Source organism: Salmo trutta, chromosome 18 (assembly GCF_901001165.1).
Source record: "Salmo trutta chromosome 18, fSalTru1.1, whole genome shotgun sequence".
Taxonomy (NCBI): Eukaryota; Metazoa; Chordata; class Actinopteri; order Salmoniformes; family Salmonidae; genus Salmo; species Salmo trutta.
The window spans coordinates 14,074,915-14,100,605 of NC_042974.1; the positions used below are offsets into that span (position 1 = coordinate 14,074,915).

Consider the following 25,691-nt stretch of genomic DNA (forward strand, 5'->3'; position numbering starts at 1 on the left):
CTAGCTGTATACCGGATAGCAACAATAGGGCCTGTGAAGAAGAACAGCCTTAGCAAAGCATCTGGGCATGTGAACAGCTAACAAGCTAACTCTCTTGGTTTCACCCTCTTTGCTGCAGGGCACGCTGGACTGGGAGGACTTCACACAGCGCTTAGACAACCTGGCCATGTTCCTGGTCAAGAGAAGGGACGGGACCAGGATGTTTGTTCACCCATCATTCAGAGAGTGGCTGATCTGGAGGGAGGAGGGGGAGAAGACCAAGTTCCTCTGTGAACCCAGGTCAGGGGGTGGATGGGTCTGCTGGGGTGTGTGTGTGGAGAGGAGGGGTACTATCCAAGAGACTGGTATAGTCTTGGATATGGTAACACAATTCTGGGAAATTTTCCCAAATTCTTAGGTTTCCATAAATCCTAGTTAGAAGATTCCTGGAATCAGGAGGAAAAATCCTTCAGCCAGGATTTCTGGAAAACCTGAGGATTTGGGGAAAGCTACTGGAACCATAGTCTTTGCAACCCTAATCTTGGCGTTACCGTATCTTGGAAACTGGTCTCTCACTGGCTAATGCCTAGTGACAATGTAGATAATGTGTGTGTGGTATGGTAAAGTCATTAAAGTGGTGTTTGCTGTTCAAATGGTCTGACCTACAGTATGTAAAGCCCTTTACACTCGCACCCGTATACAGGTTGACAATGGCAGATTTGGACACTGATAAATGCCTAAATTGGAGCTCAGTAGCTGTTCAGTAACATGCTATAATGATGTCAGAGCTCAGTGGCTGTACAGTAATATGCTATAATAATGTCAGAGGTCAATGGATGTACAGTAACATGCTATAATGACTTCAGAGCTCAGTGGCTGTACAGTAACATGCTATAATGACTTCAGAGCTCAGTGGCTGTACAGTAACATGCTATAATGACTTCAGAGCTCAGTGGCTGTACAGTAATATGCTATAATGATGTCAGAGCTCAGTGTCTGTATAATAACATGATATACATGATGTCAGAGATCAGTGCCTGTACAGTAACATGCTATAACGACGGCAGAGCTCAGTTTCTGTACAGTAACATGCTATAATGACATCAGTGCTCAGTGGCTGTACAGTAACATGCTTTAAATGATGTCAGAGCTCAGTGTCTGTACAGTAACATGCAATAATGACGTCAGAGCTCAGTGGCTGTACAGTAACATGCTATAATGACGTCAGAGCTCAGTGGATGTACAGTAACATGCTATACTGACATCAGAGCTCAGTTGCTGTACAGTAACATGCTATAATGACGTCAGAGCTCAGTTGCTGTACAGTAACATGCTATACTGACGTCAGAGCTCAGTGGCTGTACAGTAACATGCTATAATGACATCAGTGCTCAGTGGCTGTACAGTAACATTCTATAATGACATCATAGCCCAGTGGCTGTACAGTAACATTCTATAATGACATCATAGCCCAGTGGCTGTACAGTAACATGCTATAATGACATCAGAGCTCAATGGCTGTCCAGTAACATGCTACAATGACGTCAGAGCTCAGTGGCTGTTCAGTAACATGCTATACTGACATCAGAGCTCAGTGGCTGTACAGTAACATGCTATACTGACATCAGAGCTCAGTTGCTGTACAGTAACAAGCTATACTGACATCAGAGCTCAGTGGCTGTACAGTAACATGCTTTAATAATGTCAGACCTCAGTGGCTGTATAGTAACATGTTTTACATGATGTCAGAGCTCAGTGGCTGTACAGTAACATGCTATAATGACGTCAGAGCTCAGTGGCTGTACAGTAACATGCTATAATGATGTCAGAGCTCAGTGGCTGTACAGTAACATGCTATAATGACGTCAGAGCTCAGTGGCTGTACAGTAACATGCTATACATGACGTCACAGCTCAGTTGCTGTACAGTAACATGCTATACTGACGTCAGAGCTCAGTGGCTGTACAGTAACATGCTATACATGACGTCACAGCTCAGTTGCTGTACAGTAACATGCTATAATGACGTCAGAGTTCAGTGGATGTACAGTAACATGTTACAATGATGTCAGAGCTCAGTTGCTGTACAGTAACATGCTATACTGACGTCAGAGCTCAGTGGCTGTACAGTAACATGCTATACATGACGTCACAGCTCAGTTGCTGTACAGTAACATGCTATACTGACGTCAGAGCTCAGTTGCTGTACAGTAACATGCTATACTGACGTCAGAGCTCAGTGGCTGTACAGTAACATGCTATAATGACATCATAGCCCAGTGGCTGTACAGTAACATTCTATAATGACATCAGAGCCCAGTGGCTGTACAGTAACATGCTATAATGACATCAGTGCTCAGTGGCTGTACAGTAACATGCTACAATGACGTCAGAGCTCAGTGGCTGTACAGTAACATGCTTTAATAATGTCAGACCTCAGTGGCTATACAGTAACATGCTTTACATGATGTCAGAGCTCAGTGGCTGTACAGTAACATGCTATAATGACGTCAGAGCTCGGTGGCTGTACAGTAATATGCTATAATGACATCAGTGCTCAGTGGCTGTACAGTAACATGCTATAATGACATCAGAGCTCAGTGGCTGTACAGTAACATGCTATAATGACATCAGTGCTCAGTGGCTGTACAGTAACATGTTATAATGACTTCAGAGCTCAGTGGCTGTACAGTAACATGCTATAATGACATCATAGCCCAGTGGCTGTACAGTAACATGCTATAATGACATCAGTGCTCAGTGGCTGTACAGTAACATGCTATAATGACATCATAGCTCAGTGGCTGTACAGTAACATGCTATAATGACATCATAGCCCAGTGGCTGTACAGTAACATGCTATAATGACATCAGAGCTCAGTGGCTGTACAGTAACATGCTATAATGACATCAGTGCTCAGTGGCTGTACAGTAACATGCTATAATGACTTTAGAGCTCAGTGGCTGTACAGTAACATGCTATAATGACTTCAGAGCTCAGTGGCTGTACAGTAATATGCTATAATGACATCAGTGCTCAGTTGCTGTACAGTAACTTGCTACATTGACGTCAGAGCTCAGTGGCTGTACAGTAACATGCTACAATTACGTCAGAGCTCAGTGGCTGTACAGTAACATGCTATAATGACTTCAGAGCTCAGTGGCTGTACAGTAATATGCTATAATGATGTCAGAGCTCAGTGTCTGTATAATAACATGATATACATGATGTCAGAGATCAGTGCCTGTACAGTAACATGCTATAACGACGGCAGAGCTCAGTTTCTGTACAGTAACATGCTATAATGACATCAGTGCTCAGTGGCTGTACAGTAACATGCTTTAAATGATGTCAGAGCTCAGTGTCTGTACAGTAACATGCTATAATGACGTCAGAGATCAGTGCCTGTACAGTAACATGCTATAACGACGGCAGAGCTCAGTTTCTGTACAGTAACATGCTATAATGACATCAGTGCTCAGTGGCTGTACAGTAACATGCTTTAAATGATGTCAGAGCTCAGTGTCTGTACAGTAACATGCTATAATGACGTCAGAGCTCAGTGGCTGTACAGTAACATGCTATAATGACTTCAGAGCTCAGTGGCTGTACAGTAACATGCTATAATGCCATCAGAGCTCAGTGGCTATACAGTAACATGCTATAATGACGTCAGAGCTCAGTGGCTGTACAGTAACATGCTATAATGACGTCAGAGCTCAGTGGATGTACAGTAACATGCTATACTGACATCAGAGCTCAGTTGCTGTACAGTAACATGCTATAATGACGTCAGAGCTCAGTTGCTGTACAGTAACATGCTATACTGACGTCAGAGCTCAGTGGCTGTACAGTAACATGCTATAATGACATCAGTGCTCAGTGGCTGTACAGTAACATTCTATAATGACATCATAGCCCAGTGGCTGTACAGTAACATTCTATAATGACATCATAGCCCAGTGGCTGTACAGTAACATGCTATAATGACATCAGAGCTCAATGGCTGTACAGTAACATGCTACAATGACGTCAGAGCTCAGTGGCTGTTCAGTAACATGCTATACTGACATCAGAGCTCAGTGGCTGTACAGTAACATGCTATACTGACATCAGAGCTCAGTTGCTGTACAGTAACATGCTATACTGACATCAGAGCTCAGTGGCTGTACAGTAACATGCTTTAATAATGTCAGACCTCAGTGGCTGTATAGTAACATGTTTTACATGATGTCAGAGCTCAGTGGCTGTACAGTAACATGCTATAATGACGTCAGAGCTCAGTGGCTGTACAGTAACATGCTATAATGATGTCAGAGCTCAGTGGCTGTACAGTAACATGCTATACATGACGTCACAGCTCAGTTGCTGTACAGTAACATGCTATAATAACGTCAGAGCTCAGTGGATGTACAGTAACATGTTACAATGATGTCAGAGCTCAGTTGCTGTACAGTAACATGCTATACTGACGTCAGAGCTCAGTGGCTGTACAGTAACATGCTATACATGACGTCACAGCTCAGTTGCTGTACAGTAACATGCTATAATGACGTCAGAGCTCAGTGGATGTACAGTAACATGTTACAATGATGTCAGAGCTCAGTTGCTGTACAGTAACATGCTATACTGACGTCAGAGCTCAGTGGCTGTACAGTAACATGCTATACATGACGTCACAGCTCAGTTGCTGTACAGTAACATGCTATACTGACGTCAGAGCTCAGTTGCTGTACAGTAACATGCTATACTGACGTCAGAGCTCAGTGGCTGTACAGTAACATGCTATAATGACATCATAGCCCAGTGGCTGTACAGTAACATTCTATAATGACATCATAGCCCAGTGGCTGTACAGTAACATGCTATAATGACATCAGTGCTCAGTGGCTGTACAGTAACATGCTACAATGACGTCAGAGCTCAGTGGCTGTACAGTAACATGCTTTAATAATGTCAGACCTCAGTGGCTATACAGTAACATGCTTTACATGATGTCAGAGCTCAGTGGCTGTACAGTAACATGCTATAATGACGTCAGAGCTCAGTGGCTGTACAGTAATATGCTATAATGACATCAGTGCTCAGTGGCTGTACAGTAACATGCTATAATGACATCAGAGCTCAGTGGCTGTACAGTAACATGCTATAATGACATCAGTGCTCAGTGGCTGTACAGTAACATGCTATAATGACTTCAGAGCTCAGTGGCTGTACAGTAACATGCTATAATGACATCATAGCCCAGTGGCTGTACAGTAACATGCTATAATGACATCAGTGCTCAGTGGCTGTACAGTAACATGCTATAATGACATCATAGCTCAGTGGCTGTACAGTAACATGCTATAATGACATCATAGCCCAGTGGCTGTACAGTAACATGCTATAATGACATCAGAGCTCAGTGGCTGTACAGTAACATGCTATAATGACATCAGAGCTCAGTGGCTGTACAGTAACATGCTATAATGACATCAGTGCTCAGAGGCTGTACAGTAACATGCTATAATGACTTCAGAGCTCAGTGGCTGTACAGTAACATGCTATAATGACTTCAGAGCTCAGTGGCTGTACAGTAATATGCTATACTGACATCAGTGCTCAGTTGCTGTACAGTAACTTGCTACATTGACGTCAGAGCTCAGTGGCTGTACAGTAACATGCTAAAATTACGTCAGAGCTCAGTGGCTGTACAGTAACATGCTACAATGACTTCAGAGCTCAGTGGCTGTACAGTAATATGCTATAATGATGTCAGAGCTCAGTGTCTGTATAATAACATGATATACATGATGTCAGAGATCAGTGCCTGTACAGTAACATGCTATAACGACGGCAGAGCTCAGTTTCTGTACAGTAACATGCTATAATGACATCAGTGCTCAGTGGCTGTACAGTAACATGCTTTAAATGATGTCAGAGCTCAGTGTCTGTACAGTAACATGCTATAATGACGTCAGAGCTCAGTGGCTGTACAGTAACATGCTATAATGACTTCAGAGCTCAGTGGCTGTACAGTAACATGCTATAATGACATCAGAGCTCAGTGGCTATACAGTAACATGCTATAATGACGTCAGAGCTCAGTGGCTGTACAGTAACATGCTATAATGACGTCAGAGCTCAGTGGATGTACAGTAACATGCTATACTGACATCAGAGCTCAGTTGCTGTACAGTAACATGCTATAATGACGTCAGAGCTCAGTTGCTGTACAGTAACATGCTATACTGACGTCAGAGCTCAGTGGCTGTACAGTAACATGCTATAATGACATCAGTGCTCAGTGGCTGTACAGTAACATTCTATAATGACATCATAGCCCAGTGGCTGTACAGTAACATTCTATAATGACATCATAGCCCAGTGGCTGTACAGTAACATGCTATAATGACATCAGAGCTCAATGGCTGTACAGTAACATGCTACAATGACGTCAGAGCTCAGTGGCTGTTCAGTAACATGCTATACTGACATCAGAGCTCAGTGGCTGTACAGTAACATGCTATACTGACATCAGAGCTCAGTTGCTGTACAGTAACATGCTATACTGACATCAGAGCTCAGTGGCTGTACAGTAACATGCTTTAATAATGTCAGACCTCAGTGGCTGTATAGTAACATGTTTTACATGATGTCAGAGCTCAGTGGCTGTACAGTAACATGCTATAATGACGTCAGAGCTCAGTGGCTGTACAGTAACATGCTATAATGATGTCAGAGCTCAGTGGCTGTACAGTAACATGCTATAATGACGTCAGAGCTCAGTTGCTGTACAGTAACATGCTATACTGACATCAGAGCTCAGTGGCTGTACAGTAACATGCTTTAATAATGTCAGACCTCAGTGGCTGTATAGTAACATGTTTTACATGATGTCAGAGCTCAGTGGCTGTACAGTAACATGCTATAATGACGTCAGAGCTCAGTGGCTGTACAGTAACATGCTATAATGATGTCAGAGCTCAGTGGCTGTACAGTAACATGCTATACATGACGTCACAGCTCAGTTGCTGTACAGTAACATGCTATAATAACGTCAGAGCTCAGTGGATGTACAGTAACATGTTACAATGATGTCAGAGCTCAGTTGCTGTACAGTAACATGCTATACTGACGTCAGAGCTCAGTGGCTGTACAGTAACATGCTATACATGACGTCACAGCTCAGTTGCTGTACAGTAACATGCTATAATGACGTCAGAGCTCAGTGGATGTACAGTAACATGTTACAATGATGTCAGAGCTCAGTTGCTGTACAGTAACATGCTATACTGACGTCAGAGCTCAGTGGCTGTACAGTAACATGCTATACATGACGTCACAGCTCAGTTGCTGTACAGTAACATGCTATACTGACGTCAGAGCTCAGTTGCTGTACAGTAACATGCTATACTGACGTCAGAGCTCTGTGGCTGTACAGTAACATGCTATAATGACATCATAGCCCAGTGGCTGTACAGTAACATTCTATAATGACATCATAGCCCAGTGGCTGTACAGTAACATGCTATAATGACATCAGTGCTCAGTGGCTGTACAGTAACATGCTACAATGACGTCAGAGCTCAGTGGCTGTACAGTAACATGCTTTAATAATGTCAGACCTCAGTGGCTATACAGTAACATGCTTTACATGATGTCAGAGCTCAGTGGCTGTACAGTAACATGCTATAATGACGTCAGAGCTCAGTGGCTGTACAGTAATATGCTATAATGACATCAGTGCTCAGTGGCTGTACAGTAACATGCTATAATGACATCAGAGCTCAGTGGCTGTACAGTAACATGCTATAATGACATCAGTGCTCAGTGGCTGTACAGTAACATGCTATAATGACTTCAGAGCTCAGTGGCTGTACAGTAACATGCTATAATGACATCATAGCCCAGTGGCTGTACAGTAACATGCTATAATGACATCAGTGCTCAGTGGCTGTACAGTAACATGCTATAATGACATCATAGCTCAGTGGCTGTACAGTAACATGCTATAATGACATCATAGCCCAGTGGCTGTATAGTAACATGCTATAATGACATCAGAGCTCAGTGGCTGTACAGTAACATGCTATAATGACATCAGAGCTCAGTGGCTGTACAGTAACATGCTATAATGACATCAGTGCTCAGAGGCTGTACAGTAACATGCTATAATGACTTCAGAGCTCAGTGGCTGTACAGTAACATGCTATAATGACTTCAGAGCTCAGTGGCTGTACAGTAATATGCTATACTGACATCAGTGCTCAGTTGCTGTACAGTAACTTGCTACATTGACGTCAGAGCTCAGTGGCTGTACAGTAACATGCTAAAATTACGTCAGAGCTCAGTGGCTGTACAGTAACATGCTACAATGACTTCAGAGCTCAGTGGCTGTACAGTAATATGCTATAATGATGTCAGAGCTCAGTGTCTGTATAATAACATGATATACATGATGTCAGAGATCAGTGCCTGTACAGTAACATGCTATAACGACGGCAGAGCTCAGTTTCTGTACAGTAACATGCTATAATGACATCAGTGCTCAGTGGCTGTACAGTAACATGCTTTAAATGATGTCAGAGCTCAGTGTCTGTACAGTAACATGCTATAATGACGTCAGAGCTCAGTGGCTGTACAGTAACATGCTATAATGACTTCAGAGCTCAGTGGCTGTACAGTAACATGCTATAATGACATCAGAGCTCAGTGGCTATACAGTAACATGCTATAATGACGTCAGAGCTCAGTGGCTGTACAGTAACATGCTATAATGACGTCAGAGCTCAGTGGATGTACAGTAACATGCTATACTGACATCAGAGCTCAGTTGCTGTACAGTAACATGCTATAATGACGTCAGAGCTCAGTTGCTGTACAGTAACATGCTATACTGACGTCAGAGCTCAGTGGCTGTACAGTAACATGCTATAATGACATCAGTGCTCAGTGGCTGTACAGTAACATTCTATAATGACATCATAGCCCAGTGGCTGTACAGTAACATTCTATAATGACATCATAGCCCAGTGGCTGTACAGTAACATGCTATAATGACATCAGAGCTCAATGGCTGTACAGTAACATGCTACAATGACGTCAGAGCTCAGTGGCTGTTCAGTAACATGCTATACTGACATCAGAGCTCAGTGGCTGTACAGTAACATGCTATACTGACATCAGAGCTCAGTTGCTGTACAGTAACATGCTATACTGACATCAGAGCTCAGTGGCTGTACAGTAACATGCTTTAATAATGTCAGACCTCAGTGGCTGTATAGTAACATGTTTTACATGATGTCAGAGCTCAGTGGCTGTACAGTAACATGCTATAATGACGTCAGAGCTCAGTGGCTGTACAGTAACATGCTATAATGATGTCAGAGCTCAGTGGCTGTACAGTAACATGCTATAATGACGTCAGAGCTCAGTGGCTGTACAGTAACATGCTATACATGACGTCACAGCTCAGTTGCTGTACAGTAACATGCTATACTGACGTCAGAGCTCAGTGGCTGTACAGTAACATGCTATACATGACTTCACAGCTCAGTTGCTGTACAGTAACATGCTATAATGACGTCAGAGCTCAGTGGATGTACAGTAACATGTTACAATGATGTCAGAGCTCAGTTGCTGTACAGTAACATGCTATACTGACGTCAGAGCTCAGTGGCTGTACAGTAACATGCTATACATGACGTCACAGCTCAGTTGCTGTACAGTAACATGCTATACTGACGTCAGAGCTCAGTTGCTGTACAGTAACATGCTATACTGACGTCAGAGCTCAGTTGCTGTACAGTAACATGCTATAATGACACCATAGCCCAGTGGCTGTACAGTAACATTCTATAATGACATCATAGCCCAGTGGCTGTACAGTAACATGCTATAATGACATCAGAGCTCAGTGGCTGTACAGTAACATGCTATAATGACATCAGTGCTCAGTGGCTGTACAGTAACATGCTATAATGACTTCAGAGCTCAGTGGCTGTACAGTAACATGCTATAATGACTTCAGAGCTCAGTGGCTGTACAGTAATATGCTATAATGACATCAGTGCTCAGTTGCTGTACAGTAACTTGCTACATTGACGTCAGAGCTCAGTGGCTGTACAGTAACATGCTACAATTACGTCAGAGCTCAGTGGCTGTACAATAACATGCTTTAATAATGTCAGACCTCAGTGGCTGTACAGTAACATGTTTTAATAATGTCAGACCTCAGTGGCTGTACAGTAACATGCTACAATTACGTCAGTGCTCAGTTGCTGTACAGTAACATGCTATACATGACATCAGTGCTCAGTTGCTGTACAGTAACATGCTACAATGACGTCAGAGCTCAGTGGCTGTACAGTAACATGCTTTAATAATGTCAGACCTCAGTTGCTGTACAGTAACATGCTTCACATGACGTCAGAGCTCACTTGCTGAACAGTAAAATGCTATACTGACATCAGAGCTCAGTTGCTGTACAGTAACATGCTATAATGACGTCAGAGCTCAGTTGCTGTACAGTAACATGCTATATATGACGTCACAGCTCAGTTGCTGTACAGTAACGTTATTTTGACGTCAGAGCTCAGTGGCTGTACAGTAACATGCTATAATGACGTCAGAGCTCAGTGGCTGTACAGTAACATTCTATAATGACATCATAGCCAAGTGGCTGTACAGTAACATTCTATAATGACATCAGAGCTCAGTGGCTGTACAGTAACATGCTATAATGACATCATAGCCCAGTGGCTGTACAGTAACATTCTATAATGACATCAGAGCCCAGTGGCTGTACAGTAACATGCAATACATGACGTCAGAGCTCAGTTGCTGTACAGTAACATGTTACAATGATGTCAGAGCTCAGTGGCTGTACAGTAACATGCAATACATGACGTCAGAGCTCAGTTGCTGTACAGTAACATGTTACAATGATGTCAGAGCTCAGTGGCTGTACAGTAACATGCTATAATGACGTCAGAGCTCAGTGGCTGTACAGTAACATGCAATACATGACGTCAGAGCTCAGTTGCTGTACAGTAACATGTTACAATGATGTCAGAGCTCAGTGGCTGTACAGTAACATGCTATAATGACATCAGAGCTCAGTGGCTGTACAGTAACATTCTATAATGACATCATAGCCAAGTGGCTGTACAGTAACATTCTATAATGACATCATAGCCAAGTGGCTGTACAGTAACATGCTATAATGACATCAGAGCTCAGTGGCTGTACAGTAACATGCTATAATGACATCATAGCCAAGTGGCTGTACAGTAACATGTTACAATGATGTCAGAGCGCAATGGCTGAACAGTAACATGCAATACATGACGTCAGAGCTCAGTTGCTGTACAGTAACATGCTATAATGACATCAGTGCTCAGTGGCTGTACAGTAACATGCTATAATGACATCATAGCTCAGTGGCTGTACAGTAACATGCTATAATGACATCATAGCCCAGTGGCTGTACAGTAACATGCTATAATGACATCAGTGCTCAGTGGCTGTACAGTAACATGCTATAATGACATCATAGCTCAGTGGCTGTACAGTAACATGCTATAATGACATCATAGCCCAGTGGCTGTACAGTAACATGCTATAATGACATCAGAGCTCAGTGGCTGTACAGTAACATGCTATAATGACATCAGTGCTCAGTGGCTGTACAGTAACATGCTATAATGACTTCAGAGCTCAGTGGCTGTACAGTAACATGCTATAATGACTTCAGAGCTCAGTGGCTGTACAGTAATATGCTATAATGACATCAGTGCTCAGTTGCTGTACAGTAACTTGCTACATTGACGTCAGAGCTCAGTGGCTGTACAGTAACATGCTACAATTACATCAGAGCTCAGTGGCTGTACAATAACATGCTTTAATAATGTCAGACCTCAGTGGCTGTACAGTAACATGTTTTAATAATGTCAGAGCTCAGTGGCTGTACAGTAACATGCTACAATTACGTCAGTGCTCAGTTGCTGTACAGTAACATGCTATACATGACATCAGTGCTCAGTTGCTGTACAGTAACATGCTACAATGACGTCAGAGCTCAGTGGCTGTACAGTAACATGCTTTAATAATGTCAGACCTCAGTGGCTGTACAGTAACATGCTACAATTACGTCAGAGCTCAGTGGCTGTACAGTAACATGCTTTAATAATGTCAGAGCTCAATGGCTGTACAGTAACATGCTTCACATGACGTCAGAGCTCAGTTGCTGAACAGTAAAATGCTATACTGACATCAGAGCTCAGTTGCTGTACAGTAACATGCTATAATGACGTCAGAGCTCAGTTGCTGTACAGTAACATGCTATATATGACGTCACAGCTCAGTTGCTGTACAGTAACGTTATTTTGACGTCAGAGCTCAGTGGCTGTACAGTAACATGCTATAATGACGTCAGAGCTCAGTGGCTGTACAGTAACATTCTATAATGACATCATAGCCAAGTGGCTGTACAGTAACATTCTATAATGACATCAGAGCTCAGTGGCTGTACAGTAACATGCTATAATGACATCATAGCCCAGTGGCTGTACAGTAACATTCTATAATGACATCAGAGCCCAGTGGCTATACAGTAACATGCAATACATGACGTCAGAGCTCAGTTGCTGTACAGTAACATGTTACAATGATGTCAGAGCTCAGTGGCTGTACAGTAACATGCAATACATGACGTCAGAGCTCAGTTGCTGTACAGTAACATGTTACAATGATGTCAGAGCTCAGTGGCTGTACAGTAACATGCTATAATGACGTCAGAGCTCAGTGGCTGTACAGTAACATGCAATACATGACGTCAGAGCTCAGTTGCTGTACAGTAACATGTTACAATGATGTCAGAGCTCAGTGGCTCTACAGTAACATGCTATAATGACATCAGAGCTCAGTGGCTGTACAGTAACATTCTATAATGACATCATAGCCAAGTGGCTGTACAGTAACATTCTATAATGACATCATAGCCAAGTGGCTGTACAGTAACATGCTATAATGACGTCAGAGCTCAGTGGCTGTACAGTAACATGCTATAATGACATCATAGCCAAGTGGCTGTACAGTAACATGTTACAATGATGTCAGAGCGCAATGGCTGAACAGTAACATGCAATACATGACGTCAGAGCTCAGTTGCTGTACAGTAACATGTTACAATGATGTCAGAGCTCAGTGGCTGTACAGTAACATGTTACAATGATGTCAGAGTTCAGTGTCTGTACAATAACATGCTATAATGACATCAGAACTCAGTGGATGTACAGTAACATGCTATTCATGAGTTCAGAGCTCAGTGGCTATACAGTAACATGCTATAATGACGTCAGATCTCAGTGGATGTACAGTAACATGCTATAATGACATCAGAGCTCAGTGGATGTACAGTAACATGCTATAATGACGTCAGAGCTCAGTGGCTGTACAGTAACATGCTATAATGAGGTCAGAGCTCAGTGGCTGAACAGTAACATGCTATAATGACATTTCAATTTAGCCTTATCCGTATAGGCCAATTCCCACCAGTTTAAAAGGTTAATGAAATTAAGTGTATTTTGACAGTGAAGCTAGCCAATAGTGTGGTACCACTTTATTACGAGTGTCCCAAATATATGCTTTGTAGATGTTCAACTAACTGTCAACAACATTTTAACTAACTATCTACCAACCCTAACTCTGAGTCTAACTCTAAAACTCTAACCCTAACCCTAACTCTATAACCCTAACTCTAAAACCCTAACTCTAAAACTCTAACCCTTACTCTAAAACTCTAACCCCAACCCCAACTCCTAACCCTAACCCTAACCCTAGCTCTAAAACTCTAACCCTAACCCTAACCCCAACCCTAACCCTAACTCTAAAACCCTAACCCTAATCCCAAGTCCAACTCGTTACCCTAACCCTAACCCTAGCTCTAAAACTCTAACCCTAACCCCAACCCTAACCCTAACTCTAAAACCCTAACCCTAATCCCAAGTCCAACTCCTAACCCTAACCCTAGCTCTAAAACTCTAACCCTAACCCCCACCCTAACCCTAACTCTAAAACCCTAACCCTAATCCCAAGTCCAACTCCTAACCCTAACCCTAGCTCTAAAACTCTAACCCTAACCCCAACCCTAACCCTAGCTCTAAAACCCTAACCCTAATCCCAACTCCAAGTCCAACTCCTAACCCTAGCTCTAAAACTCTAACTCTAAAACTCTAACCCCAACCCCAACTCTAACTCTAAAACTCTAAAACCCTAACCCTAACTCTAACCTTAACCCTAACGAACCCGTTTTGTTCAGTAATCCACTGGATCAAAGGCGGTCACGACATGCAGAAGAGTACATCCTAATAGTACCGGTAAAGATCGTCGAAACATGTGTTTATAATGTTTAGAATTAATCCTCAGGTTGTCAATTGTCTAAATAATTGATAATATTTCAACCGGACAATAGAGTCGTCAATAGAAAAGAAAAAGAACGAAGGGCGCGCTATCGGTCACGCGCGCAAACTAGCTCTGCTTCATTCTGCATGCCACATAGAAAATGCTCTCATTCTTCCTCGTTTTTCAGAATACAAGCCTGAAACAATGTCTAAAGACTGTTGACATCTAGTGGAAGCCATAGGAACTGCAATTTGGGTCCTATCCAAATACATACAGTATAGACATTCAATAGAAAGTACCCACATCAAAAATATTCCCCTTCCTGGATGGATTTGTCTCGGGTTTCGCCTGCCATATCAGTTTTGTTATACTCACAGACATTATTTTAACAGTTTTGTAAACTTTAGAGTGTTTTCTATCCAATTATACCATGCATATGCATATCCTAGCTTCTGGGCCTGAGTAACAGGCAGTTTACATTGGGCACCTCATTCATCCAAAATTCAAAATACAGCCCCCTACCCAAGAGAGGTTAACTCTAACCTTAACCCTAATCTTTTTTTGTTCAGTAGCTTATGGTGTTCCTCCTGTCTCTCTGTAGGAGTGGCCACACCCTGCTAGCCTTCTGGTTTTCTCGCCAGGAGACCAAGCTGAACCGACAGCAGACCATCGAACTGGGACACCACATCCTCAAAGCACACATCTTCAAGGTTCACCTAACCATACTCTACCTGCCTACGCACATGCGCGCACGCACACACACCTTCGTATGCACACAGCACAACGCAAAACAGTGACAGCTAAAATGATGTCTTTATATTTCAGGGCCTAAGCAAGAAAGTTGGGGTTTCCTCGTCTATCCTCCAGGGGATGTGGGTTTCCTACAGCACAGATGGCCTGTCCACTGCCCTGTCCTCACTCAGAAACCTCTACACTCCTAACATCAAGGTAACTTACTGCTTTACCCTCTACACTCCTAACATCAAGATAACTTACTGCTTTACCCTTTACACTCCTAACATCAAGATAACTTACTGCTTTACCCTTTACACTCCTAACATCAAGATAACTTACTGCTTTACCCTTTACACTCCTAACATCAAGATAACTTACTGCTTTACCCTCTACACTCCTAACATCAGGATAACTTACTGCTTTACACCTACACTTCTAACATCAAGATAACTTACTGCTTTACCCTCTACACTCCTAACATCAAGATCACTTACTGCTTTACACCTACACTTCTAACATCAAGATAACTTACTGCTTTACCCTCTACACTCCTAACATCAAGATAACTTACTGCTTTACCCTCTACACTCCTAACATCAAGATAACTTACTGCTTTACCCTTTACACTCCTAACATCAGGTTAACTTACTGCTTTACCCTCTACACTACTAACATCAAGATAACTTACTGCTTTACCCTTTACACTCCTAACATCAAGATAACTTACTGCTTTACCCTCTACACTCCTAACATCAAGATAACTTACTGCTTTACCCTCTACACTCCTAACATCAAGATAACTTACTGCTTTACCCTTTACACTCCTAACATCAGGTTAACTTACTGCTTTACCCTCTACACTCCTAACATCAAGATAACTTACTGCTTTACCCTCTACACTCCTAACATCAAGATAACTTACTGCTTTACCCTCTACACTCCTAACATCAAGATAACTTATTGCTTTACCCTCTACACTCCTAACATCAAGATAACGTACTGCTTTACCCTCTACACTCCTAACGTCAAGATAACTTACTGCTTTACCCTTTACACTCCTAACATCAGGATAACTTACTGCTTTACCCTCTACACTCCTAACATCAGGTTAACTTGCTGCTTTACCCTCTACACTCCTAACATCAAGATAACTTACTGCTTTACCCTCTACACTCCTAACATCAAGATAACTTACTGCTTTTCCCTCTACACTCCTAACATCATTATAACTTACTGCTTTACCCTTTACACTCCTTACATCAGGATAACTTACTGCTTTACCCTCTACACTCCTAACATCAAGATAACTTACTGCTTTACCCTCTACATTCCTAACATCAGCTTAACTTACTGCTTTACCCTCTGCACTCCTAACATCAAGATAACTTACTGCTTTACCCTCTACACTCCTAACATCAGGATATCTTACTGCTTTACCCTCTACACTCCTAACATCAGGATAACTTACTGCTTTACCCTCTACACTCCTAACATCAGGATAACTTACTGCTTTACCCTCTACACTCCTAACATCAAGATAACTTACTGCTTTACCCTCTACACTCCTAACATCAAGATAACTTACTGCTTTACCCTCTACACTCCTAACATCAAGATCACTTTCTGCTTTACACCTACACTTCTAACATCAAGATAACTTACTGCTTTACCCTCTACACTCCTAACATCAGGTTAACTTACTGCTTTACCCTCTACACTCCTAACATCAGGATAACTTACTGCTTTACCCTCTACACTCCTAACATCAGGATAACTTACTGCTTTACCCTCTACACTCCTAACATCAAGATAACTTACTGCTTTACCCTCTACACTCCTAACATCAGGATAACTTACTGCTTTACCGTCTACACTCCTAACATCAGGATAACTTACTGCTTTACCCTCTACACTCCTAACATCAAGATAACTTACTGCTTCACCCTCTACACTCCTAACATCAAGATAACTTACTGCTTTACCCTCTACATTCCTAACATCAAGATAACTTACTGCTTTACCCTCTACACTCCTAACATCAAGATAACTTACTGCTTTACCCTCTACACTCCTAACATCAGGATAACTTACTGCTTTACCCTCTACACTCCTAACATCAAGATAACTTACTGCTTTACAATCTACACTCCTCACATCAGGTTAACTTACTGCTTTACCCTCTACACTCCTAACATCAGGATAACTTACTGCTTTACCCTCTACACTCCTAACATCAGGTTAACTTACTGCTTTACCCTCTACACTCCTAACATCAGGTTCACTTACTGCTTTACCCTTTACACTCCTAACATCAGGTTAACTTACTGCTTTACCCTCTACACTCCTAACATCAAGATAACTTACTGCTTTACCCTCTACACTCCTAACATCATTATAACTTACTGCTTTACCCTTTATACTCCTAACATCAAGATAACTTACTGCTTTACCCTCTACACTCCTAACATCAAGATAACTTACTGCTTTTCCCTCTACACTCCTAACATCATTATAACTTACTGCTTTACCCTTTACACTCCTAACATCAGGATAACTTACTGCTTTACCCTCTACACTCCTAACATCAAGATAACTTACTGCTTTACCCTCTACACTCCTAACATCAAGATAACTTACTGCTTTACCCTCTACACTCCTAACATCAAGATAACTTACTGCTTTACCCTCTACATTCCTAACATCAGCTTAACTTACTGCTTTACCCTCTACACTCCTAACATCAAGATAACTTACTGCTTTACCCTCTACACTCCTAACATCAGGTTATCTTACTGCTTTACCCTCTACACTCCTAACATCAGGATAACTTACTGCTTTACCCTCTACACTCCTAACATCAGGATAACTTACTGCTTTACCCTCTACACTCCTAACATCAAGATAACTTACTGCTTTACCCTCTACACTCCTAACATCAAGATAACTTACTGCTTTACCCTCTACACTCCTAACATCAAGATCACTTTCTGCTTTACACCTACACTTCTAACATCAAGATAACTTACTGCTTTACCCTCTACACTCCTAACATCAAGATGACTTACTGTTTTACACCTACACTTCTAACATCAAGATAACTTACTGCTTTACCCTCTACACTCCTAACATCAGGTTAACTTACTGCTTTACCCTCTACACTCCTAACATCAGGATAACTTACTGCTTTACCCTCTACACTCCTAACATCAGGATAACGTACTGCTTTACCCTCTACACTCCTAACATCAAGATAACTTACTGCTTTACCCTCTACACTCCTAACATCAGGATAACGTATTGCTTTACCCTCTACACTCCTAACATCAAGATAACTTACTGCTTTACCCTCTACACTCCTAACATCAGGATAACATACTGCTTTACCCTCTACACTCCTAACATCAGGTTATCTTACTGCTTTACCCTCTACACTCCTAACATCATTATAACTTACTGCTTTACCCTTTACACTCCTAACATCAGGATAACTTACTGCTTTACCCTCTACACTCCTAACATCAAGATAACTTACTGCTTTACCCTCTACACTCCTAACATCAAGATAACTTACTGCTTTACCCTCTACACTCCTAACATCAGGTTCACATACTGCTTTACCCTCTACACTCCTAACATCAAGATAACTTACTGCTTTACCCTCTACACTCCTAACATCAAGATAACTTACTGCTTTACCCTCTACACTCCTAACATCAGGATCACTTACTGCTTTACCCTCTACACTCCTAACATCAAGATAACTTATTGCTTTACCCTCTACACTCCTAACATCAGGTTCACTTACTGCTTTACCCTCTACACTCCTAACATCAAGATAACTTACTGCTTTACCCTCTACACTCCTAACATCATTATAACTTACTGCTTTACCCTTTACACTCCTAACACCAAGATAACTTACTGCTTTTCCCTCTACACTCCTAACATCAAGATAACTTACTGCTTTACCCTCTACACTCCTAACATCAGGTTCACTTACTGCTTTACCCTCTACACTCCTAACATCAAGATAACTTACTGCTTTACCCTCTACACTCCTAACATCATTATAACTTACTGCTTTACCCTTTACACTCCTAACACCAAGATAACTTACTGCTTTACCCTCTACACTCCTAACATCATTATAACTTACTGCTTTACCCTTTACACTCCTAACACCAAGATAACTTACTGCTTTTCCCTCTACACTCCTAACATCAAGATAACTTACCCTTTTACCCTTTACACTCCTAACATCAAGATAACTTACTGCTTTACCCTCTACACTCCTAACATCAAGATAACTTACTGCTTTTCCCTCTATACTCCTAACATCATTATAACTTACTGCTTTACCCTTTACACTCCTAACATCAGGATAACTTACTGCTTTACCCTCTACACTCCTAACATCAAGATAACTTACTGCTTTACCCTCTACACTCCTAACATCAAGATAACTTACTGCTTTACCCTCTACACTCCTAACATCAGGATAACTTACTGCTTTACCATCTACACTCCTAACATCAAGATAACGTACTGCTTTACCCTCTACACTCCTAACATCAAGATAACTTACTGCTTTACCCTCTACTCTCCTAACATCATTATAACTTACTGCTTTACCCTTTACACTCCTAACATCAGGATAACTTACTGCTTTACCCTCTACACTCCTAACATCAAGATAACTTACTGCTTTACCCTTTACACTCCTAACATCAGGATCACTTACTGCTTTACCCTTTACACTCCTAACATCAGCTTAACTTACTGCTTTACCCTCTACACTCCTAACATCAAGATAACTTACTGCTTTACCCTCTACACTCCTAACATCAAGATAACTTACTGCTTTACCCTCTACACTCCTAACATCAGGTTATCTTACTGCTTTACCCTCTACACTCCTAACATCAAGATAACTTACTGCTTTACCCTCTACACTCCTAACATCAAGATAACTTACTGCTTTACCCTCTACACTCCTAACATCAGGATCACTTACTGCTTTACCCTCTACACTCCTAACATCAAGATAACTTACTGCTTTACCCTCTACACTCCTAACATCAGGATAACTTACTGCTTTACCCTTTAAAAATGAAAGCCTCTCCCTCTCATTGCTCCGTATATACCAACATGTGCTGCTTTCATCAGGGTTTCAGCTCTCCCTCTGACATGGGGCCAACCTGAAGGGCTGTTCCTACTGACAAATTACATTTACTTTCTATACAGTTTCTCTGTCTATAACACCGTGTAAAATCTGTCTGTGCCCAGGTGAGCCGGTTGCTGATGCTCGGCGGTGCCAATGTTAACTACCGGACGGAGGTGTTGAACAATGCCCCATTGCTGTGTGTGCATGCCTTCCTGGGTTACATAGACATGGTGGGGCTGCTGTTGGAGTATGGAGCCTCTGTAGACCAGCCTTCAGAGAGCGGTCTCACCCCACTGGGCTATGCTGCCTCCGGGGGACACATGGCTATAGTCACTACACTGTGTCTAAGGAGAGCCAAGGTGAGAGGGGAAGAGGAGGGAGAGAGGGGAAAGGGAAGAGGAGGGAGAGAGGGGAAAGGGAAGAGCAAGAGAGAGAGGGAAGAGAGAGAGAGGGGGGAAGGAAGAGAGAGGGGGAGAGGAGGTAGCGAGAGGAGGGAGGGGCAGGGAAGAGAGCAGGGAGTAGAAGGAGAGAGGGGAAGGGGGAGGGGAGAGAGAAGGGGAAGAGAGAGAGGGGAGTTGAGGAAAGGGGGAAGAGAGAGAGGGGGAGAGGGAAGAGAGAGAGAGGGAGGGTGGGTGAAGAGAAGAGAGAGAGGGGAGTGGAAAGAGGGGGGAGGGAAGTGGGAGAGAGGTGGGGGAGGGAAGAGAGACAGAGGAGGGAGAGGGTGAGGGAAGAAAGAGAGGAGAGAGCGAGGGACAGGGAAGAGAAAGAGAGGGGAGAGAGGGGGGGTAGGGAGGAGAGAGAGAGGGGAGAGGAGGGAGAGAGGGGTAGGGAAGAGAGGAGGGAGAGAGGGGGGAGAGAGAGGGTAGAGGAACGAGAGGGAAGGGAAGAGGGGGAAGTGGAGGGAGACAGATGGAGGGAAGAGAGAGAGGAGGGAGAGGGGAGGGAACAAAGAGAGAGGAGAGAGGAGGAAGAGGGGGAGGGAAGATAGAAGGAGGAGAGAGGGAGAGAGGAGGAGGGAGAGGGGGAGGGAAGATGGAAGATGGAGGGAGAGAGGAGGGGAGGGGAGAGGGAGAGAGGAGGAGGGGAGAGGAGGGAGAGAGGGGAGAGAAGAGAGTGAGGGGGAGTGGAGGAAGAGAGGGGAAGAGAGAGTGGGAGGAGAGAGAGGGGAGAGGGGGGAGGGAAGAGAGAGAGGGGGAGTGAAGAGAGAGATGGGGAGGGAAGAGAGAGAGGGGGAGAGTGAAGAGAGTGAGAGAGGAGTGGAGGGAGAGAGGGGGGAGGGAAGAGAGCGGGGAGGGAAGAGAGAGAGCTGAGAGAGGGGAGAGGGGGAGGAAGAGGGAGCGGGGGAAGAGTGAGGGGGGAGTGGAAGGAGAGAGGGGAATGGAAGAGAGAGAGAGGAGAGGAGGGACAGAGGGGGAGGAAGAAGGAGAGGGGGAGTGGAGGGAGAGAGGGGAAGGGAAGAGAGATAGGAGAGGAGGGAGAGAGGGAGGGAAGAGGGGGAGAGGAGGGAGAGAGGGGGAAGGGAAAAGAGAGAGAAAAGAGAGGAGGGGGAGAGAGGGAGAGAAGAGAGAGATATTGGAGAGGAGGGAGGGAAGAGAGAGAGGGAAGAGAGAGAGAAGAGGACAGAGTATGTTTGCAGATTAATCTCTATCTATCTTAATCTTCATCTATCTTCTGAGGACGAATGGGGATTGACCAACTTTATGTGCGCTTCTGTCTGTGTGTGTCCGTCAACAGGTGGACCACCTAGATAATAATGGTCAGTGTGCCGTGGTGCATGCAGCTCTCAGGGGCCAGATGGATGTGGTCAAGTTCCTCATCCAGTGGGACTGGGCCATGGGACAACCACAACAACAAGGAGCCTTCAGCAAGAGCCACGCTGTCCAGCAAGCCCTCATCGCTGCGGCTAGCATGGGATACACAGAGGTAGGCCTTTCCTCGCTGAGAAATCTCCTGACCTGGGGATGCGGCTAGCATGGGATACACAGAGGTAGGCCTTTCCTCGCTGAGAAATCTCCTGACCTGGGGATGCGGCTAGCATGGGATACACAGAGGTAGGCCTTTCCTCGCTGAGAAATCTCCTTACCTGGGGATGCGGCTAGCATGGGATGCACAGAGGTAGACCTTTCCTCGCTGAGAAATCTCCTGACCTGGGGATGCGGCTAGCATGGGATACACAGAGGTAGGCCTTTCCTCGCTGAGAAATCTCCTTACCTGGGGATGCGGCTAGCATGGGATACACAGAGGTAGGCCTTTCCTCGCTGAGAAATCTCCTTACCTGGGGATGCGGCTAGCATGGGATGCACAGAGGTAGGCTTTCCTCGTTGAGAAATCTCCTGACCTGGGGATGGTGTAGCTTCATCATTTCTCCTCTACTCATCTCCTGCTATTAGCATAACGCTTGGCACCAACCTTACTCACTCAGCTGACAGTCTTCTACAGCTAGGATGTTACTATTTTATTTGGGGGATTTTTTCGTAATTTCCCTGCAGTGTGTGGACTGTTTATCCCTCATACCAGTATTGCGTGCCGCTCACAATAACAAGTGATTTTTCAGTTGTTTGTGTTTTTTGGATGTATCAATATTTCAACCAGATTGTGTCCTACCTGCTGGACCTGCCAGAGAAGGATGAGAAGGATGAGGAGAAGGTGGAACGAGCTCAGATTAACAACGTTGACACCCTGTGGGGAGAGACAGGTATGCTACAGCTTCTCATCATGTGCTTGTTAAAAAGGTCTTCAGATATAATCCGCAGCCTTGTGGAGATTTGGGCCCAGGTCAAGTGTTAACCGGCGACAGCCGACATCCGCATAAATGATGTTTTGGTGCTGTCAGAGGTGGAACTGTCAAATCGGTGAGCAGCTGCTCTTTTGATCATTGTCATGAAGCCACATCCGTCTCACTAGCGTTAGAAGTTCAGAATGAGAAAGTGTAGGCTATATAGAAATAATGACTCACATTGAAAATCATTCAACAAAATAATGAGGGATTATATCATCCTTATGGAGGTGAAAATCACATCTCACATTCCAGTGTTCAAACAAGGCTGCATGGGATTTCTGTTAATGCCTCTGCGTGTAGCCAATGTCCGCTTTCGGTATAATGCCAGGAGCCACTGTTGAATTTGACGGCTCTAATGTAGTTCCTCCTCTGACACCGTCAAAACAACTGCTATGCCGATGTCAGCTAAGCAGATCTCATTGAATCTGACAGTGCAGCTTCCTTAGGGGGAATCATTATGTCTCAGTGGCTTTAGGTTTGACACTTGAATTGTAAGCCAATGCTTAGTCTGGGCTTAAGCTGAGATGTGGATGGATGTCATGATTGCTTAGACATACTGTAGGAAGGGATGCTTGCTGTACTTGTTTACCATAGGAGTTTAGATCACTACAGAGAGAGAGAGAGAGAGATTTAGAAAAGAATAATAGTGAAGAAGGCCCACATACACTATATATACAGCAGTATGTGAACACCCCTTCAAATTATTGGATTTGGCTATTTCAGCCACACCCGTTGCTGACAGGTGTATAGAATTGAGCACACAGTCGTGCAATCTCCATAGACAAACATTGGCAGTAGAATGGCCTTACTGAAGAGCTCAGTGACTTTCAACATGGCACCGTCATAGGATGACACCTTTCCAACAAGTCAGTTTGTCAAATTTCGGCCCTGCTAGAGCTGCCCCGTCAATTGTAAGTGCTGTTATTTTGAAGTGAAAACGTCTGGGAGCAACAACGGATCAGCCGCGAAGTGGTAAGCCACACAAGCTCACAGAACTGGCCCGCCGAGTGCTGAAGCCCATCGAGTGCTGAAGCCCGTCTGTCCTCAGCTTGGAACAGTCACTGCCGAGTTCCAAACTGCCTCTGGAAGCAACGTCAGCGGAATAACTGTTCGTCAGGAGCTTCATGAAATAGGTTTCTATGGCTGAGCAGCCGCGCACAAGCCTAAGATCGCCATGCGCGAATGCTAAGCGGTGGCTGGAGTGGTGTGAAGATCGCCACCATTGGACTCCATTGGAGTAGTGGAAACACGTTCTGGAGTGATGAGATCACGTTTCACCAACTGGCAGTCCGACGGACAAATCTGGGTTTGGCGGATGCCAGGAGAACGCTACCTGCCCCAATGCATAGTGCCAACTGTAAAGTTTGGTGGAGGAGGAATAATGGTTTGGGCTTGGCCCCTTAGTTCTAGACGATTCTGTGCTTCCAGCTTTGTGGCAACAGTTTGGGGAAGGCCCTTTCCTGTTTCAGCATGACAACGCCCCCTTGCACAAAGCGAGGACCATACAGAAATATTAATGCCCATGGTTTTGGAATGAGATGTTCGACGAGCAGGTGTCCACATACTTTTGGTAATGTGGTGTATGTTCCAAGCTGAACTCAAATGCAGTGAGGTCATAGTTACAAAGAGAGAGGGACAGACACACACACAGATATTTGCTCTGCTGCTGTGCCAGACAGCGACTGGCTGATGTCAGATAAACAGTGCGGTGGTGTTATTGGAGCACAGACAGACGGAGCAGTGCAGAGCTCAGAACTAGTGTCAGAGGAAGAGGGGGGTTTCTTTGCTCTGGGCTGCTGGACAATGACTGCTGTTAGAGACTATTCTCTGTATGTACCGCGAGGCAGAGAGGGAGAGACAGGTGGGAGGATTGTGAGCAATACTATGACTCAGTCAGTTAAATCCATACACATAATTTGTCTGTCTGTCTGTCTGTCTGTCTGTCTGTCTGTCTGTCTGTCTGTCTGTCTGTCTGTCTGTCTGTCTGTCTGTCTGTCTACCGTCTCTGTCTACTGCCTGTCTACTGTCTGCCTGTCTACTCTCTGTCTGTTTATCTACTGTCTGTCTACTGTCTTTCTGTCTACTGTCTGTCTGTCTACTGTCTCTGTCTACTGTCTGTCTGTTTATCAACTGTCTGTCTACTGTCTTTCTGTCTACAGTCTGTCTGACTACCGTCTGTCTGTCTACTGTCTGTCTACTGTCTGTCTACTGTTGGTGTACTCAAACTCTCCACTTGTATCCACTTAGAATGCAATCAGTGTGCATACTAACAAATTACACACATATAGACTATCTTAAGGATAAAAATGACTGATCCATGTGTCCCTCTACTCTCTCTGTCCTGTTGGAAACAATGACTCAATCAGTGAATTGCATAGAGGTGACTGTCTACTCCCACACCACTGTTCTCTCCTTCCTCTTTCTCTACTGCCACACCACTGTTCTCTCCTCCCTCTTTCTCTACTGCCACACCACTGTTCTCTCCTTCCTCTTTCTCTACTGCCACACCACTGTTCTCTCCTCCCTCTTTCTCTACTCCCACACCACTGTCCTCTACTCCCTCTTTCTCTACTGCCACACCACTATTCTCTCCTTCCTCTTTCTCTACTGCCACACCACTGTTCTCTCCTCCCTCTTTCTCTACTG

At 43.7% G+C, this 25,691-nt stretch overlaps 1 protein-coding gene across 1 annotated transcript in view; it reads left to right on the plus strand.

Annotated features, from left to right (window-relative positions):
• Window positions 1-25,691, plus strand: part of LOC115152867 (protein TANC2-like) — a 411,487-nt gene that overhangs the window by 350,457 nt on the left and 35,339 nt on the right. Inside the window, exons 17-22 of the mRNA XM_029697757.1 lie at window positions 119-279; window positions 14,969-15,077; window positions 15,193-15,315; window positions 20,389-20,625; window positions 22,001-22,189; window positions 22,859-22,961. Of these exons, the coding sequence (XP_029553617.1) occupies window positions 119-279; window positions 14,969-15,077; window positions 15,193-15,315; window positions 20,389-20,625; window positions 22,001-22,189; window positions 22,859-22,961 (922 nt within the window). The remainder of the gene's footprint in view (window positions 1-118; window positions 280-14,968; window positions 15,078-15,192; window positions 15,316-20,388; window positions 20,626-22,000; window positions 22,190-22,858; window positions 22,962-25,691) is intronic.